General features: G+C 49.4%; 1 protein-coding gene across 5 annotated transcripts in view; it reads right to left on the bottom strand.

Moving 5' to 3' along the window:
* PLA2G6 (phospholipase A2 group VI) overlaps positions 1-17,286 on the bottom strand; it is a 60,405-nt gene extending 43,119 nt beyond the window's left edge. The window contains exons 1-2 of one of the 5 annotated variants that reach the window (XM_055566997.1): positions 17,209-17,286; positions 4,979-5,232 (exon numbers count right to left, since the gene is read on the bottom strand). In XM_055566997.1, the coding sequence (XP_055422972.1) occupies positions 4,979-5,187 (209 nt within the window). In that variant the 5' untranslated portion in view covers positions 5,188-5,232; positions 17,209-17,286. Of the gene's footprint in view, positions 1-4,978; positions 5,368-11,238; positions 11,480-17,208 lie in introns of those variants that run through there. The other 4 variants (XM_055566988.1, XM_055567006.1, XM_055566969.1 and 1 more) reach the window with 4 other exon arrangements.
* Positions 17,287-17,898: the final 612 nt, after the last annotated feature.

Raw genomic sequence — 17,898 nt, 5'->3', positions numbered from 1 at the left:
GGAATCAGAGATCAAATTGCCAACATCCACTGGATTATCGAAAAAGCAAGAGAGTTCCGGAAAAATATCTACTTCTGCTTTATTGACTATACCAAAGCCTTTAACTCTGTGGACCACAACAAACTCTGGAAACTTCTGAAAGTGATGGGAATACCAGACCACCTCACCTGCTTCTTGAGAAATCTGTATGCAGGTCAGGAAGCAACAGTTAGAACTGGACATGGAACAACAGACTGGTTCCAAATTGGGAAAGGAGTATATCAAGGCTGTATATTGTCACCCTGCTTATTTAACTTATATTCAGAGTACATCATGAGAAACGCTGGGCTGCATGAAGCACAAACTGGAATCAAGATTGCCAGGAGAAATCTCAATAACCTCAGATATGCAGATGACACGAACCTTATAGCAGAAAGCAAAGAAGAACTAAAGAGCCTCTTGATGAAAGTGAAAGAGGAGAGTGAAAAAGTTGGCTTAAAATTCAACATTCAGAAAACTAGGATCATGGCATCCGGTCCCATCATTTCATGGCAAATAGAAGGGGAAACAGTGACAGACTTTATTTTTTGGGGCTCCAAAATCACTGCAGATAGTGACTTCAGCCATGAAATTAAAAGATGCTTGCTCCTTGGAAGAAAAGTTATGACCGGGAGGAGGGTTCAGGATGGGGAACACATGTATACCTGTGGCGGATTCATTTTGATATTTGGCAAAACTAATACAGTTATGTAAAGTTTAAAAATAAAATAAAATTAAAAAAAAAAAAAAAGAAAAGTTATGACCAACCTAGACAGCATATTAAAAAGCAGAGACATTACTTTGCCAACAAAGGTCCATCTAGTCAAGGCTATGGTTTTTCCAGTAGTCATGTATGGATGTGACAGTTGGACCATAAAGAAAGCTGAGCGCTGAAGAATTGATGCTTTTGAACTGTGGTGCTGGAGAAGACTCTTGAGAGTCCCTTGGACTGCAAGGAGATCCAACCAGTCCATCCTAAGGGAGATCAGTCCTGGGTGTTCATTGGAAGGACTGATGTTGAAGCTGAAACTCCAATACTTTGGCCACTTGATGTGAAGAACTGACTCATTTGAAAAGATCCTGATGCTGGGAAAGATTGAGGGCAGGAGGAGATGGAGACAACAGAGGATGGCATGATAGAGGATGACAGGTTGGATGGCATCACTGACTGAATGGACATAAGTTTGAGTAAACTCGAGGAGTTGGCGATGGGACAGTGAGGCCTGGCGTGCTGTAGCCCATGGGGTTGCAAAGAGTCAGACACGACTGAGCAACTGAACTGAACTGAACTGAAGGAGTGAAATTCACAATAGGCGTGGGGACGGTAAAAAGGTGGCAGGGTCCTTGCCTCATCTGCAGGGGGACACCAGGCATTCAGAGTACCAGAGGGAAGAAGCAGATAAGTCAGGAGGCAGAGGTCAGAAAGTGGGATGCTTGGCATTTGTATCTATGGAAGAGTGGGCTGTTACTGGTGATGACTGGGCTCAGGCCAGGAGCCAAGAGCCCTGGGTGTTAGGCGTGGCACCCTGTGAATGAAACAGTCACCAAGAGCCAAGCCAGGAGCAGTGACGGTGCGAGGCAGGTCCGAGCCACGGGCTCACGTCTTCGAGGATCTGGGGGAGATGCTGCCGCTAGGGGAGAGAGTGGGTCTTAGCCTAGGATGCGGTGCACTTCATGACTGATGGGCAAAGAGGACACCACCCCACTTCCAGTCCCAGTGGGAGGGAACCTGGGAGGGAAAACTCTTGGGAGGCCTGCAGAGAAGCAGCGCCCTCGGGTGGAGTCAGGTCCAGGTTAGAACAAGGAAGTGAAAGAAAGATCTGGAGAAAAGGGGAGGATCTAGCAGACACATGGAGCAGTATTTTTTCTCTCTTCTAGAACTGAGCCTGCAGACTAAAGCACCCTGGCATCAGTGTGGGGAAGCCTCTGCTTTGGTGGAAGGGGCCTGTGGAAAAGGGGGCCCCTTATCCAGGGGGCCTGTGATTTAGGAAATGGCAGGCAAATGCATGGATATGCATTTAGCAGGGGGACAGGGAACCCTGAGACTCTCAAGGGGGTCCTGGAATGAAAAATGGCCAAGAACCATTGGGTTAGAGGGGTTTCTAACTCTCTCCCTTCTCCCTCCCTCAGTGACTTTGCTCTGATGCGCTCTCAGGCCTTCTCCTGTTGAAATCTTGCTCACCCTCCCAGGCCATCTCTAACCCAAGCACCCCAGAGAAGCCTTTCCCATCTCTCCTGTCACATACACTTTGACCTTCAGTGGTCACAGGTTGGTCCATCCATTCAACCAAAGTTTACTGCTGTGTAGTTGTTCAGTTGTGTTTGACTCCTTGAGACCCATGGACTGTAGCCCGCCAGGCTCCTCTGGCCATGGGGTTCTCCAGGCAAGAATACTGGAGTGGGTTGTCATTTCTTTCTTCAAAGAGTATATACAGAAACCAGGGAAAGGTAGACGGTAGATACACTGAAGCCGCGCCCGCTTTGCATCACCTCCTCTGAGATGGTAACAGTGTTAAATGTTGTTCTTATTGTAACCTTCATTCACAGACAGACAGCAAAGTTTCATAGATGGATGGTTGTAGTTCAGCGGACCTCCGAGGACAGAGCCCCAGGGTTCAAACATCTGCCAAGTACTGGATACTAGCTGGGCGTTAACAGAAATGACTCAGACCCAGGCCCTGTCCTTCCTGAGCTCTGCGGGCTGGTGGGGGAGACAGATGGGCAATCTAAAACAAGAGGGATGGACAGAAATTCAGGCAGTGGTGAGGGAGAAGAGAAGGGTAAGCACAGGCTCATAGAGCAGGTGCCCGAGAGTCGTGGGCCAAGGAGTATGGGGAGAGCGCCAGGGCAAAGAGAAAGTATAGCGAGGTGAGGTCTGTACAGGGAACACGAGTCTCACATAAGCCTGTTAGGACATTCAGTCCACTGAATGCAGGTCCTACTCCACCTTTTCTGGCCACTGCCTGAGCTCCTAGAGGGCACAGACCTGCCCTTGGTGGAGACAGGCTATGGACTGGATAAACAGTGAACGGGTAAACCTCAGGGTGTATGTCCAGGCAAAGTCCCAGCACAGAGGGCCTCAAAAGTCAACCCCTTGGGGGCCCACCCCTAGGGGGAAGTCAACCCCCTTCCCTGGTGGTCCAGTGGCTAAGACTTCATGCTCCCAGGGCAGGGACTCTGGGTTCGATCCCTGGTCAGGGAACTAGATCCTACATGCAGCAATCAAGAGTTCACATGCCGCAACTAAGACACAGTGTAGCCAAATAAATAATTAGAAAGAAAAAAAAAACCTCAGTCCCCTTTTGAGAAGAGAAGGTCACGTGTCACATGTGCTTTGATCATTCCTCCCAGGATTCCAGGGAAGTGCAGCCCTGCTTCTGCTGGGATACCAGTGGGAGGCTGGCGGGGCTCATCAAGGACCATATGTCACAAGTCAGTGTCAGCAGCAAATGATTAACTCGTACCAGGAAGAGAAGTATGGACGTTATCACAATGTACACAGCGGCGCTACAGGTGACCACCGTGGGGCTCACCCCAGAAAAGCCAGACGCCTGGCCCATATGCCAGGCTGGGGGCCCAGGATGGGCCCGGGGGGAGCTGGACATTGACCCCCACAGCTCATCCCACTGCAAAGGGGCCCGCCTGGATGAAAAGGAAGAGGTGGGTCCTCGAGCTAGAATGACTGGGTCTGAAGCCCGGCTCTGCTATCCAGCGGCTTTGTGACTTCAGCAAGTTACTTAAATTCTCCGAGCTGTGTTTCCTCCTCTGTAAGGAGGGGCCAGTGAAAGCCCTGCCTCAGCGGACGGCTGTGAAGATGAAGGGAGCTAAGTCAGGCCAGTGCCTCACACACACTAATCTAACGCAATGCTATCAGAGTTGCATCTATACTAGCCAGCATCCATCCATAGGGATGCTGTAGGACTCCCAGGCCTTTGGAAATGAAACCTGAGGATTCAGAAGACCCCAATCCCCTCCCCCATCCTGGAGCTCTGCAGCTATAGAATAGGAGCACCTCCACCTGGAAGTAGGGCCCTGACAGCCCCATCCCACACATTTAAGTACTTTGGCCATCATTCAAAGCCCTCCAGCAAGAAAAGGAGGAGACTTAAAGACAGAACCTTGACCCCTTGAAAAGGAAGTCCAATACCCCAAGCCTGCTCTCCACAAAGTGCAGGGTGTTTGGAGCAGTGGGGTGCACCCCCACCACCACCGCAATGACAACCCCCAGTGAGAAGCCCAGGGTCAGGCACAGCACGCCCTCCCCACAGCCCTCACTCCCAGGCCTTGGCATCTCCATGCCCGCAGCCCTTTGGGAACCCAGCTCCAGCATTCCACCCTCTAACCTCCACTTCCCGCCTCCAGCTCACTCCCTGGATCACAAGACAACTTGCCAGGTGAAACCAATGAGGAAGGGCTATCGGCACCAGCCCAACTCAATGCGAGTCTGCCAAGCTCCCCCGGTTCCTTGTCTTCTGGGTCCTTGGCCTCTCCTCTCCCCTTTCCTCAACCGGTTCTGCATCTGCTCGGTTTCCTCAGCCCTGTCTTGGCTTCCTACCCTCTCCTCTAGCCCACAGAGGGGGCCCAGTATGCCCTGAGAAGTACAGGTGTCCACCCCTTCCAGGCTGCCCCCAACAAACCTCGGCCAACCAGCCCCTGCAAGGACAGTCATGCTAACGACCCAGGACTACCGGCAATCCCTGGACCTTTCCCAATGTGACTTTCTCCACTTCCTCATCCTTCCTGCCTCCCTCCATCCACGTGGGCCCAGCCCCAGGCCCTGCTTCCAGGACCCTGATGGGCCAGAAGTCATCCAGGCCAGGAAGTCCCTGCCTCCTTTCTAAAAGCGGCCACCCCACCCATCACAGACCCCTCAGATGTCAGGGGACCTCCAAGCTGAGACCTGGGAGGAGTCAAGGGAGCAAAGTGGCGGTGGGGGAGGGGGCAACTGACCATTACCCACCGGAATCCGCTCTGGGGGTTCCTGGGGTTGACCAGGATGCAGTCCCATGTGCGGTTGGAAGAGTTCTGGAACAGAATCAGTTGCCCTTCCTCTCGGACCCGGCGGCGCGAGTGGTAGTCCTCAATGGTCACCTCCTTCACCCGGAACGGGTTCACAAACAAGTTGGTGACGCTGCTGAGGGTGTTGACCAGGCGGCCGAAGAACTGCATCCTCTGGGGGGCCGGTGGCGAGGCCCCACCACCTTCCCCCTCAGTCTGGAAGAAAACGGAGTCTCGGGTCAGCCGGGCGCGGTCTCCCATGCCCACCTCACCACGCGTGGCAGCTTCCTGCATGGGCACCCCGCTGGCTCCCCACCAGCGCTGTCCCCTGGATCCTGGGCCTGGAGGGACCTGGAAAGAAGAGGGGGAAATAAAGAGAAACAGCACTGAGTGGGACAGAAGGGGGGCTGATGAAAAGTTCCAGAGCTGCCACTGTGCACAAGCGAACAGTGCTGTCCTGCCCGCCGACCCAGTTTCCCCAACAGAGACTCAGTTTCCTCATCTGCGGTGCAGGGTGGTCACGATCAGAGAAGGCGGCAGACATGAACACACGTGACAAGCGACACTTCCCTGTGCAAAGCGGGGAGGGGCAGTTCTCACTCTGCAAAGCATGGAATCGACTTTTGGGAACTCAAAGAGCTTGGCATGGCTCATTTCGAGTCCACAAACAAAACCAGTGGCACCTCTCTACTGGATGCCACAAGGGGACCAGAGTCACCTCACACTCCATCGGGGCCATATATCTCAAATCTTTGGTGGGGGCTTCCCTGCCAGTCTGGTGGTTAAGACTAAGCACTTCTGCTTCAGGGGACACAGGTTTGACCCCTGGTCAGGGTAGTTAAGATCCCACAGGCCACGAGGTGTGGCCAGAAAATAAAATAAAAAATAAAACCTTCTGTGCCTGCTATCTCAGGCTTCCCTTGGAGTTCTGAGAGAACACGAAAGCACGCTCCCCAGAAATGAGCATGACCGTAAAACTCAGAAACAGTGACACAGGTTTGGGTGGAAATTTTGTTTCATACTCATAGGGTCACACTGTCTGCCATAGAAATTGTTCTCAGTTTGGATGACAGAATTAGATGTTATTTCCTAGGTTCCCAGAAAACACCCCACCTTCCTCAGGCAGTGCCACCAAACCTGGGTGGCAACTGGCTGAGGGCCGCCCTCTGCCTCTGTGCTAGGATGTCACCTGGCGAAAGGGCAGGTGAGATAGAGGACACAGTGTGGGTGTCCTGGAGGAGAGTGGACACTCTGGTCTACAGGCGGACGGAGGACCAACCGCAGGCATGAAAGGAAGAGTAAGAGGCCTACAAAGAATCATCAAAAAAAGCAGGCAGGGTCAATAATAACCACCACACCAGGAGATACTAAGCACTTACAAGGCAGTAGGCCCTGAGCTAAGTAAGCACTTAGTGGTCTCATTTAATTCTCACAAACTATATGAGGCAGATGGTCCAGGCACAGAGTGCAACTCTGAAGCGAAACTGTATTCAAATCCTGTCCTCACCACTGACCCTGCGTAAGTTACTCAACCTAAGTCAGTTTCCTCAACCACAACATGTGGACCACAACAGTACCTAATAATAGAACCTCAGTTAAGTCGCTCAGTTGTGTCCAACTCTTTGGGACCCCATGGACTGCAGCACACCAGGCTTCCCTGTCCACCACCACCTCCCAGAGCTTGCTCAAACTCATGTCCATCGAGTCACTGATGCCATCCAACCATCTCATCCTCTGCCATCCCCTTCTCCTCCCACCTCCAATCTTTCCCAGTATCAGGATCTTTTCCAGTCAGTTCTTCACATCAGGTGGCCAAAGTATTGGAGCTTCAGCTTCAGCATCAGTCCTTCCAATGAATATTCAGGACTGATTTCCTTTAGGATGGACTGATTAGATCTCCTTGCAGTCCAAGGGACTCTCAAGAGTCTTCTCCAACACCACAGGTCAAAAGCATCAGTTCTTCAGCACTCAGCTTTCTTTATGATCTAACTCTCACATCCATACATGACTACTGGAAAAACCATAGCTTTGACTACACAGACCTTTGTTGGCAGAGAAATGTCTCTACTTTTTAATATGCTGTCTAGGTTTATCATAGCTTTTCTTCCAAGGAGAAAGTGTCTTTTAATTTCATGGCTGCAGTCACCATCTACAGAGATTTTGGAGCCCAAGAAAATACAGTCTGTCACAGTTTCTATTGTTTCCCCATCTATTTGCCATGAAGTGATGGGACCAGATGCCATGATCTTCGTATTTTAAATGTTGAGTTTTAAGCCAGCTTTTTTATTCTCCTCTTTCACTTTCATCAAGAGGCTCTTTAGTTCCTCTTCGCTTTCTGCCATAAGGGTGGTGTTATCTGCATATCTGAGGTTATTGACATTTCTCTCTGCAATCTTGATTCCAGCTTGTGCTTCATCCAGCCCAGCATTTCCCATGATGTACTCTGCATATAAGTTAAATAAGCAGGGTGACAATATACAGCCTAGATGTACTCCTTTCCCAATTTGGAACCTGTCCTTTGTTCCATGTCAGATTCTAACTGTTTCTTCTTGACCTGTATACAGACTTCTCAGGATGCAGGTCAGGTGGTCTGGTATTCCCATCTCCTTGAGAATTTTCCGGTTTGTTGTGATCCACACCGTCAGAGGCTTTAGCATAGTCAATGAAGCAGAAATAGATGTTTTTCTGGAACTCTCTTGCTTTTTGATGACCCAACAGATGTTGACAATTTGATCTCTGGTTCCTCTCCCTTTTCTAAAACCAGCTTGAACATCTCAATTCTCAGCTCACCATTCTCAGTTCTCAATACCACTGAAGCCTCACTTGAAGAATTTTGAGCATTACTTTGCTAGCATGTGAGATGAGTGCAATTGTGCAGTACTTTGAACATTCTTTGGCATTGACTTTCTTTGGGATTGGAATGAAACCTGACCTTTTCCAGTCCTGTGGCCACTGCTGAGTTTTTCAAATTTGCTAGTGTATTAAGTGCAGCACTTTCACAGCATCATCTTTTAGGATTTGAAATAGCTCAGCTGGAATTCCATCCCCTCCACTAGCTTTGTTCATAGTGATGCTTCCTCAGACCCACTTTACTTCGCACTCCAGGACGTCTGGCTCTAGGTGAGTGACCACACCATCATGGTTATCTAGGTCATTAAAATCTTTTTTGTATAGTTCTTCTACACATTCTTGCCACCTCTTCTTAATATCGTCAGCTTCTGTTAGGTCCTTACTATTTCAGTCCTTTATTATGCCTATCTTTGCAATAAATGTTCCCTTGGTATCTCTAATTTTCTTGAAGAGATCTCTAGTCTTTTCCATTCTATTGTTTTCTTCTATCTCTTTGCACTGATCACTTAGGAAGGCTTTCTTATCTCTCCTTGTTATTGTTTGGAACTATGAATTCAGATGGATATATCTTTCCTTTTCTCCTTTGCCTTTTGCTTCTCTTCTTGTCTCAGCTATTTGTAAGGCCTCCTCAGACAACCATTTTGCCTTTTTGTATTTCTGCTTCTTCGGGTTGGCTCTGATCACTGTCTCCTGTACAATGTTACAAACCTTCGTCCATAGTTCTTCAGGCACTCTGTCTATCAGATTTAATCCTTTGAATCTATTTGTCACTTCTACTGTATAATCATAAGGGATTTGATTTAGATCATACCTGAATGGTCTAGTGGTTTTCCCTACTTTCTTCAACTTAAGTCTGAATTTGGCAATAAGGAGTTCATGATCTGAGCCACAGTCAGCTCCTGGTCTTAAATAATAGAACCTGGCAGATAGTAAATATTCAGCACTAGCCCTCTTTAGTTCCATCACCCCTCTTTTACAGATAAGGAAACTGAGGCTTACAGAACATGATTAAAGAACTTTGAAAAGACTGTAAAGTTCTGTAACGTCTTTCCTTTTAAGATGTGTGAGCAGACTGTGAGTCAGTTTTTTCTCTTTTAACACAAGGACAACACTCCCCTCTCCTATGTTGTAAGGATTAAATGAGCACCTCATGAGAATGCTTAGACCTATCCTATGTCAAGATCCTTCTTTCTTCCACACTTGGGAGTTGAAAGGACAGAGGAGCTGGGGTACCTACAGCCAGCGGAGCGGGGCGGGACACTAAGGACAGCCAAGGGGACTGGATTCCAAAAAAAGAATCCCCCCAAAACGGAACACACAGCACACACATCAAAGTGCATTATAACAATTTTTGCTTTGACACAAAATGGAAGCAACTTCAGTATCCAGCATTAGGGGAATTGTAAATTATGACGCGTTTACCCTCGAGACACCATGTGGTCAGTAAAAGCCGCTACTCTGAAGGTCATAACAACTCAGGAAAAGTACGTGGTGTTGTCATAGGCTCAGTCCACCCCACTGTGCTCTTCAGGGCTGCAAGCTCGGCCTGCGGAGGCCTCTGCCTCCCCTTGCAGCCTCTCCCGGTCAGTCCCCACTGTCGGCTCCAAACTGCACATGATTCCAGAAAACAATGTTGTTTCACGCCATCTCGCCTGTCTGCATTGCTTAGTCTGTCTAGAATATCTTTTGTCTCTGTTTCTGGCTGGAACACTTTATAACACAAACCACATCAAGCACGTGTGTGCCTCTTTCTGTCCTCTGGCCCCATTCCAGGACCTCTGCATATATTAATCATTTTCATCTGCACCAGCATCTATGAAATTGCTACCATTGTTATCCTCATTCTACACATGAGACAAGCAAGAAACAGTGAGGTAAAGCAACGGGCCCAAGGTCACACAGCTAGTAGGTGGAGGAGGGAAGCCCAGTTGGGCAGGCTCTGGAGAGTTTCTTAAGGGTGGGTACTGGGTCTTTTCACTTCTAGACAGTCAACCATAACCCAAGACTCAGCCCAGAGAAAGTGTGTTAAGATACAACTTAACTGAGTAAAAATTACGCAGAACAAACAAACAAAATTAATAGAAAACACACCAAATACTAAGGGCAGATGAGAGTATTAGGTTTATGGGCAATCTCCCCTGCCTTTTTTCCAAATGATAAAAAAAAAAAAAAGAGTCTATTTTTTAAAGAAATTAAGAGTATAGGCTGAGCCCCTGGGGCCTGCATCTGGGGAGCTGGAGGGAATGTGGGGGGGTCAGGCCTGGCTTAGAGCAGCTGCATAGCTTCCCAGAAGGCAGGGCCGAGCACAAGGAGTGGGGCTCACTTCTGGTGAGAAGGGAGTGGGGGAGTCAGGAGCACCCAGCAGCCACGGCCCACCTGGGTTAAGGAGGAGAGTCACCGTGGAGGTCCAGCTAAATGGAGGGAAGATGCCCCACCCCCAAGGAGAGCCCCCATCCTCAGGGTCCCAGGGTCGGTGGCAAGGGTGCCCCTCTACACACACAAGACAGCAGCCTGGCCCCACAGAGGACAGACTTGGCCCTCCTCCAGTCTTCCAGGGTAGGCGTGAGGATGAAATGACACAGCGGAGGGAAAGTGGGACGCTGGCCACTCTGGGCACACAGACAGTGGCCACTGTCATCACGAGGTGGAAGAGAGGAAACGAACACCCGGGGCCACATCCTGGCCCGATCGCAACAGGCGGCCTCCTTTCTGTCCCCTTCTTCCCGTCCCCACCACCTCTGACCCCAGAGCCCTGGTTCCTTCCAGTACAGCTGCAGGGATGGGCACGGGGCTGGGGAGCAGCTGCCACTCTGAGTGTGGGGGACCCATGTGCACCCCCTCATCTCAACCTCCCACCCACATCCCCAACCCCCGCCTGAACTGCCCTCCCTACCATCTTCACCTGCCCCAGAGCCTGCTTTCAAGACAGGGCTGTCAGACAAGTGAATAAATCCCTTCTTGACTTTCAAGACTCACTTTACCTGCCACCTCCTCCAAGAAACACACCTGGCGCCTCCCTTCCTCCCAGCCCCGGGTACCTTCCTCCGCACCCTACCCCACCCAGTGCATGCCCAGTGACCACTTCTCCTGGGATGGTGATAGAGAATCTGCGGGCTGGGGGGCCATCCCCCCCTTTATATTGGTTTATCTAAGCACCTAGCATACTGTTCCTGCCTCACAGTGGGCATTTAATGAATGTTTGGTGGATGAATGAGAAGAAATGAATGAACCACCTGGAGGTTAGGGGTGGGGTGAGGGGCCCAGTCCCTCTGTGGCACCCCTCCATCCTCTCTTCTCCCTGCGCGGTGGTAAAAGACCACACATCCCACCCCTCACCCACTCTGACCACGATAGAAACCTTCAGAAGCTCACCCTGGCACCAGGGGAACCTTGACGGGGCATCCGCTGGGCTTGCATCTGGAAAATTCGGTGTTTGAAGCTGAGCTCATTCATACCCCAGCAAGGAAATGCGTCAAGCTTGCTGCTGGACCAGAGAAGCAGGGCAGCGGTCCGGGAGGTGCGTGCCAGGAGCCCAGAGGCGCCCCGGCCAGGAAGCTGACCTCACGGGACTGACCACATGGGGACTTCTGGAAGCACGCGCGGAACTGCTTGAGTTGGAAATCGGGCTTTACGAGCCCTGGCTGCTTATGACAGGATGTCCCGTGATTGGGACAACTGACACAGGACAGCCTCCTGTGCGGTTGATGTCACCCCCATGCCCTGCTCTGGCTGGATGGTACAAGAACACGGGGTCGGATCAGAGCACCCCGCCTGCCCTGACCCCCATGGACTTCCTTCCTGCAGCGCTCACCATCTGTGCCTCCCAGCGCGCGAGTGCACCACCGCATGCCAGCCCACGGCATGTACTCTCACGGGGCCACCTCGCTTTACGGCTGGCAGGGGCTTTTCACGTCTGTTAGCTGCCTCGGAGCTCACAAACACCCATGAGACAGGGGTGGTGCCATCAGGATCCCTGTTTGGCCGCACCGGGTAACAAGGCCCAGGGAAAGGAAATGGGAGGTGCTGCCTGGCGCCTGGACACATGCCTTCTTCCTTGGACTCAGGGCCCCCACGCAGTGCACAAGCACTCAACTAGTGCACGAGGAAAGATGGGATGAAGATAGGCATCAGGTCAAATGTCATTTCCGCCTCCCACCAGCCTCTGGACCTCCGAGGCCGCCTCCAAACAAAATGTCCCTCCATGGACATCCCAGGCAGTCCAGTGTGAAGAATCCACCTTCCAACAGAAGGGATGTGGGTTCAAACCCTGGTCAGGGACCAACTTAAGATCCCACATGCCTCAGAGCAAACTACACCTGAGCACCACCCTGGAGAGCCCAGGCACTGCAAAGAAAGATCCCGCCTGCTGCAACTAAGACCTAACGCAATCAAATAAATATATATATATATATTTTAAAAACTCCTTCCAAATGTTCCCCCTGACCCCAGCTCATCCCAGGCTCTTCCATAAGCCATCAAGGAATAGCGGAGGGCTGGCTCCCCTCGCCTCGCATCCAGCACCCACCCTTTCATCCAGTGCTGAGTACCAGACACCTCACCAAGTTTTGAGATAATGAGCATCTTCATTCCTCAAAACACTCCTAAGAGAAGGTATGCTTCTCCCCAGGTCACACACAGCAAGCTGAGGCAAGGAGGTGATGTAATTTTCCAGGATCTGAACCCAATTCTTTGGAATCCACAGCCCCAGCTCTTAGTCCTCGAGCTACCTTCAGGAGAAAGCCTGAATGGAACGTGGCTGAGCGAGGTTTGATGCGCAGAGCCCTGTGCGCCAAAAGCTGAGGTCCTCATGGAACAGTGTGCTACCATTCATAAGACCCAAAGCAAAACGGCCTTTCCGGAATGGAAAAGGTATCTTTTTCATCCAATCTGTTTAGCTGGACAGCAAACAGCTAGAAGCAAACTGCCCAGAGCTGCTGCTGGAGCTCCCAGCACCAGAAACTCCCAGGGCCTCAGGAGGTCTTTGGGCTGGTGGCGTGGTACAGGGTGACCCCTCTTACGATTCACTCTGCCTATATTTACTGAGGACCTATTCTGTGGCAGGCATTGTTGCAACTGCCGAGAACACACTAGTGAACACAACAGACACAATCCCTGCCTTCCGAGAACTTTTGTTTAGAGAGGAGAGGGGGACGACAGAGGATGAGACGGTTGGATGGCATCACTGACTCAACGGACATGAGTTTGCGCAAGCTCTGAGAGATTGTGATGGACAGGGAAACCTGGGGTGCTGCAGTCCTCTGCAGGCGTCGCAAAGAGTCGGACATAGCGACTGAACAACAACATAATGAAGAAGATAAATAGGCAAAATATAGACATACTGAATTCAGAATACTGATTAGATGTCAAGAAGAAAAATAAATGAGAGAAGGGAGATAGAACGCGTCCAGGTGGGGGTTAAAATTTTAGATAGGGTGAACCAATCCTCACCAAGAACTTGACTGTGAATAAAGACTTAAAAGAAATGGGAACAAAAGTCATATGGATATATAGGTGAAGAGTATTTCAGGCAAAGGGAAGAGCATGTGCAAAGGCCCTGGGGCTGGACCATGCCTGGTGAGTTCCAGGAATAGCAAGGAAGCCAGTAAGGTCAAAGAGGTAACAGATGGCCAGGCAGGTACAGTGAAAGGAGAAGCTGTTACAGGGCTTGGAGCTAAGGAGTGACATTAACGCTGGCTGGATGTGGGGGGACAGAGAGGCATCGAGGATAATCTTCCAGTTTCATGCAGAGCAACTGAAAGAATACTGCCATTTCCCAAAGATGGGAAAGTGCATGAGACGGACAGATTTTGGTGGAGGCTGAGGGACGGGATGAAGGGTATGGATTGTTAATGTCGTTTAGTTGCTCAGTCATGTCACTCTTGCAACCTCATGGACTGTAGCCCACCAGGCTCCTCTGTCCATGGGATTTCCCAGGCAAAAATACTGGAATGAGTTGCCATCTCCTCCAGATCTTCCTGACCCAGGAATCAAACCTGTGTCTCCTGCATTGGCAGGTAGATTATTTACCACTGAGCCCCACCAGGAAAGCCCGAAGGGAATGGATAGTGGTGGTGCTTTAGTCGCTAAATCATATCTGACTATTGCGACCCCCCAGCCTGCCAGGTTCCTCTGTCAATGGGATTTTCCAGGCAAGAATACTGGAGTGGGTTACCATTTCCTTCTCGAGGGGATCTTCCCGACCTGGGGATTGAACCCAGGGATTGAACTGCAGGTAGATTCTTTACCGACTGAGCTACCACGGAGGGGATGGATAGCTGAAGCTTAATACTAAATACTTGAAAGGCCTAAGTTTAAGACGCTGACAGAGCAACTACGTATGTGTCAGTCATTTAGGGGAAATGTCTGTACTGGGCTAGAGATACAAATTGGGAGTTGGAGTCAGAGTAGAAACAGTACTTAAAGCTATGTCACTGAATGAAATCAGCAAAAAAAATGAGAATGGACAAAAACAGGGAAAAGAACATTTAAGGCATAGAACAATTAAAATGCTCTCCCAGAAGTCACACTCTCCAAAGTGAAGCTCGTCTCAACATCACTATTAGAGAAATGCAAATCAAAATGACAATGAGGTACCACCTCACACCATTCAGAATGGCTAAAAGACCTACAAACAATAAATGTATGTAGAAAAGGGAGCCCTCCCACATTGTTGACTGGAGTGTAAACTGGTGCAGCCACTATGGAGAACAGTATGGTGTTTCCTTAAAAATCTAAAAACAGAACTACCATATGATCAGCAATCCCACTCCTAGACACATACCTGGAGAAAACTATAAATCAAAAAGATACATGCATCCCAGTGTTCACTGCAGCACTATTTACAATAGCCAGGTCATGGAAGCAACCTAAATGTCCATCAACAAAGGAATGGAAAAAGATGATATGGTACATCTATATACAATGGAATATTATTACTCCACCATAAAAAAGAACAAAGTAAAGCCATTTGCAGCAACACAGATGGACCTAGAGACTGTATACTAAGTGAAGTAAGTTAGACAGAGAAAGACAAATATCATACGATATCATTTATATGTGGGATTTTTAAAAAAGAGCAGTACAAATAAACTTATTTACAAGACAGAGGTAGAATCACAGATGTAGAAAACAAACTTACAGTTACCACGGTTAAGGGGAGGGGAGGGATAAACTGGGAGATTGAGACTGACATATACACACTACTGTATATAAAACAGACAACTAATAAGGACCTACTGCATACCAGAGGGAACTCTGCTAAAAGACTCTTAAAAAAGACTGGAGAGAGATATATCTATATTTATAACTGATTCACTCTGCTTTACACTTGAAACTAACACAACATTTTAATCAACTACTCATGCATACATGCTAAATCACTTCAGTTGTGTCGGACTCTATGTGACCCTATGGACTGTAGCCCACCAGGCTCCTTTGGCCATGGGATTCTCCAGGAAGGAATACTGGAGTGGGTTGCCATGCCTTCCTCCAGGGGATCTTCTCGATCAGGCATCAAACCCGCATTTCTTATGTCTCCTACATTGGCAGGCCACTAGTGCCATCTGGGAAGCCCCAAAATCAACTATACTCCAATAAAAGTTAAAAAAAAAAAAAGAGTGAGGCTCATAACACAAGGTCTCCCCTTCACCACAGCTCCCCCTTTCTCCCTACACACACCCAGTAGATATGTGCAAACACACACACAGCATTTAAATTCCCCTTTCCTCTACCTCTTGGTGACGTCATTCTGCTGAGCAGGAAATTCCCTTTGGAGGTTACTGTCATTTAACAAGAAAGTAGCCCACAGAAGGGAGAAAAAGTGCTCTGGGCACTGAGACAACAGTAGGGACCCTTACAGAGCAGAGCAATCACCCCCAGACTCTGGTGTTATATAAAGTATTATATTCAGATTTCAGCTCCAACCACATCAATCAGTGTGAATCAGGAAGTTCAATTGCCCAGTCTTCCTTATTATGTTAAATGGGAATAACATTGGCTAGAAGGTAGCCTAGAGCATAGTAAACAGTCCTCTAATATTTGTCAAATAAGTGAGGAATGAATGAATAAATGGTGAAAGAGCCTGACTCATGGCAGATGGTCAATAAATCTGCCAAATGCTAAATGAAAGACCTGTCTTTCCCTCCTTGATTTTTCATTCTATCCCTTCCCCTTTTCTGCTGATGACACAACAGCAAACCCATGTATTTGTACATGGCCATGCTGTTCACAAAGCTCTGCTTTCTACATTTTCTCAAATTTTGAACCTCATGGCAGGTTTAGGAGGGCAAGAAATACAATCCCCCTGTCACAGATGAGGCAACTGAGACTCAGACAGGAAACGGCCTACAAACTCCAGGAAATTTTTAAGGCAGGGACAATAACAAAAACACAGCATTCAGCCCCAGGGTGGAGCATCGGTGTTGCCAAACCAAACCTGCCTGACATCCTGTTGGGTGGGTAAGAGGGCAGGTGAGGGAAAGACTCAGAAGTTTAGGGGAAGGGAAGGTATTTGTTTTGGGGGTCATGTGAGTAGTCCATTTAAAAAAAAAAAAAAATGGGCACAGATCCCTGTTCCACACCCACTGGCCTGCCTGTTGCAGTCACATGGTCACAAAGGTCACACACTTTCTGTCAGCAGCTTCCAAGTCACCGGTGGGCACAGGAGGTGGACACAGGTTTGGGGGACAGGGAGAACTCTGGTGTAATAGGCTAGGGGAAAGGAGGGAGCATGAGGGGAAAGTGGACAGAGATGAAGTCTGGAGGCACATGGGAGACAGTACGCAGGGAAAAGCAGGAGGTCAGAAAAGGGGATGCATGATGGAGAACAGGGAGAGACAGATACAGAAGAGAGGTGAAGTGGGGAATCGGGTAGGAACTCATTGAGGCAGACAAATCAGAGCACTTAGAAAGGCACAGGAAGGAAACTGGGGACAATGAATGGGAACCAAACTGAAAACTGGGAGCACTCAGAGACAGAGAGTCGAGGGATGAAGGAAAGGGGTTGACTCAGGCAGGAAGTGAGGGATAGAGGAGAGACTCACAGGGAAGACGCACTGAGAGGGGGTACCCAGGATCGGACCTGGGTCCCTGAGGGAACACACAGGTTAAGAGATGAGACGAAAGCGGTCACAGGATGGGAGTTGGAGACGGTCGGGGATCAAAGGCTGGAAGCTGGAGGCACTAAGGGGACAATCATGGTTAATGGAGGACAGGCCTCAGAATCGGTGAACAAGTGGGGGGCCCGAAGGACTGTCCCGATGGAGCCCAAGGAGTCTGGGGCGTAGAGGAGGTTTGGGAAAGGCCCCCCCTCCCTGGCCCCGCCTTCCCAGCGCCGTCACTCACCTCGGCTGACTCAGCACTTCGGCTTCCTTCCACTTCCGCAAACAGATGGGCACAGGCCACGTGACAACCCGGCCACTGCTCTCCGCCAATCACTGAAGCCTGTGCTTCGCGAGAGCAGGGCGGGGGCGGGCCTCCGCCATGTTTTATAACTGCCCAATGGAAGGGGCTCCCATCGCCGAGGGAGGCCGGGCTTTGGGTTGGAGCCAATCCTCGGCGGTGGGGCGTGGCCACGTCTGTGAGAGCAGGAAGGTCCGCGTGACGGCTCCGGGGCAGACATGTTAATATCGGGCGAGAGGCTCAGTGTTCTCCACCCTACGCCTCCTGAAACGATCAGAGTCCTGAAGGTTGAACGGGACTTAAAACTACGGCTCGTAAAGATAAAAATAAAACCAGCAAAGATGTGCAGGGCATAACAATCAGGATACTGCTTTGATTTTGCCGTGTTCCTCCAAGCTAAGTTTGCCAAATTTAGCAAATGGATTAAATTTGGGTTTCAGCCGAACAAAAAATAATTTTTTTTTAGTATAAGCAAAAAAAATACTAGGTGTAGTTATGCTTAAAAAAATTGTTCCTTGGTTGTTCCTGGCAGCGCTACCCCAAGACAATCTCAGGAAATATCTCAGCGCTTTTAGTAGAAACTTGGAAGCTATGATAAACCCAGACAGCATATTAGAAAGCAGAGACATTACT

The sequence above is a fragment of the Bubalus kerabau genome, chromosome 1 (assembly GCF_029407905.1).
Source record: "Bubalus kerabau isolate K-KA32 ecotype Philippines breed swamp buffalo chromosome 1, PCC_UOA_SB_1v2, whole genome shotgun sequence".
Lineage (NCBI taxonomy): Eukaryota > Metazoa > Chordata > Mammalia > Artiodactyla > Bovidae > Bubalus > Bubalus kerabau.
This window is presented reverse-complemented; position numbering and strand designations above follow the sequence as displayed.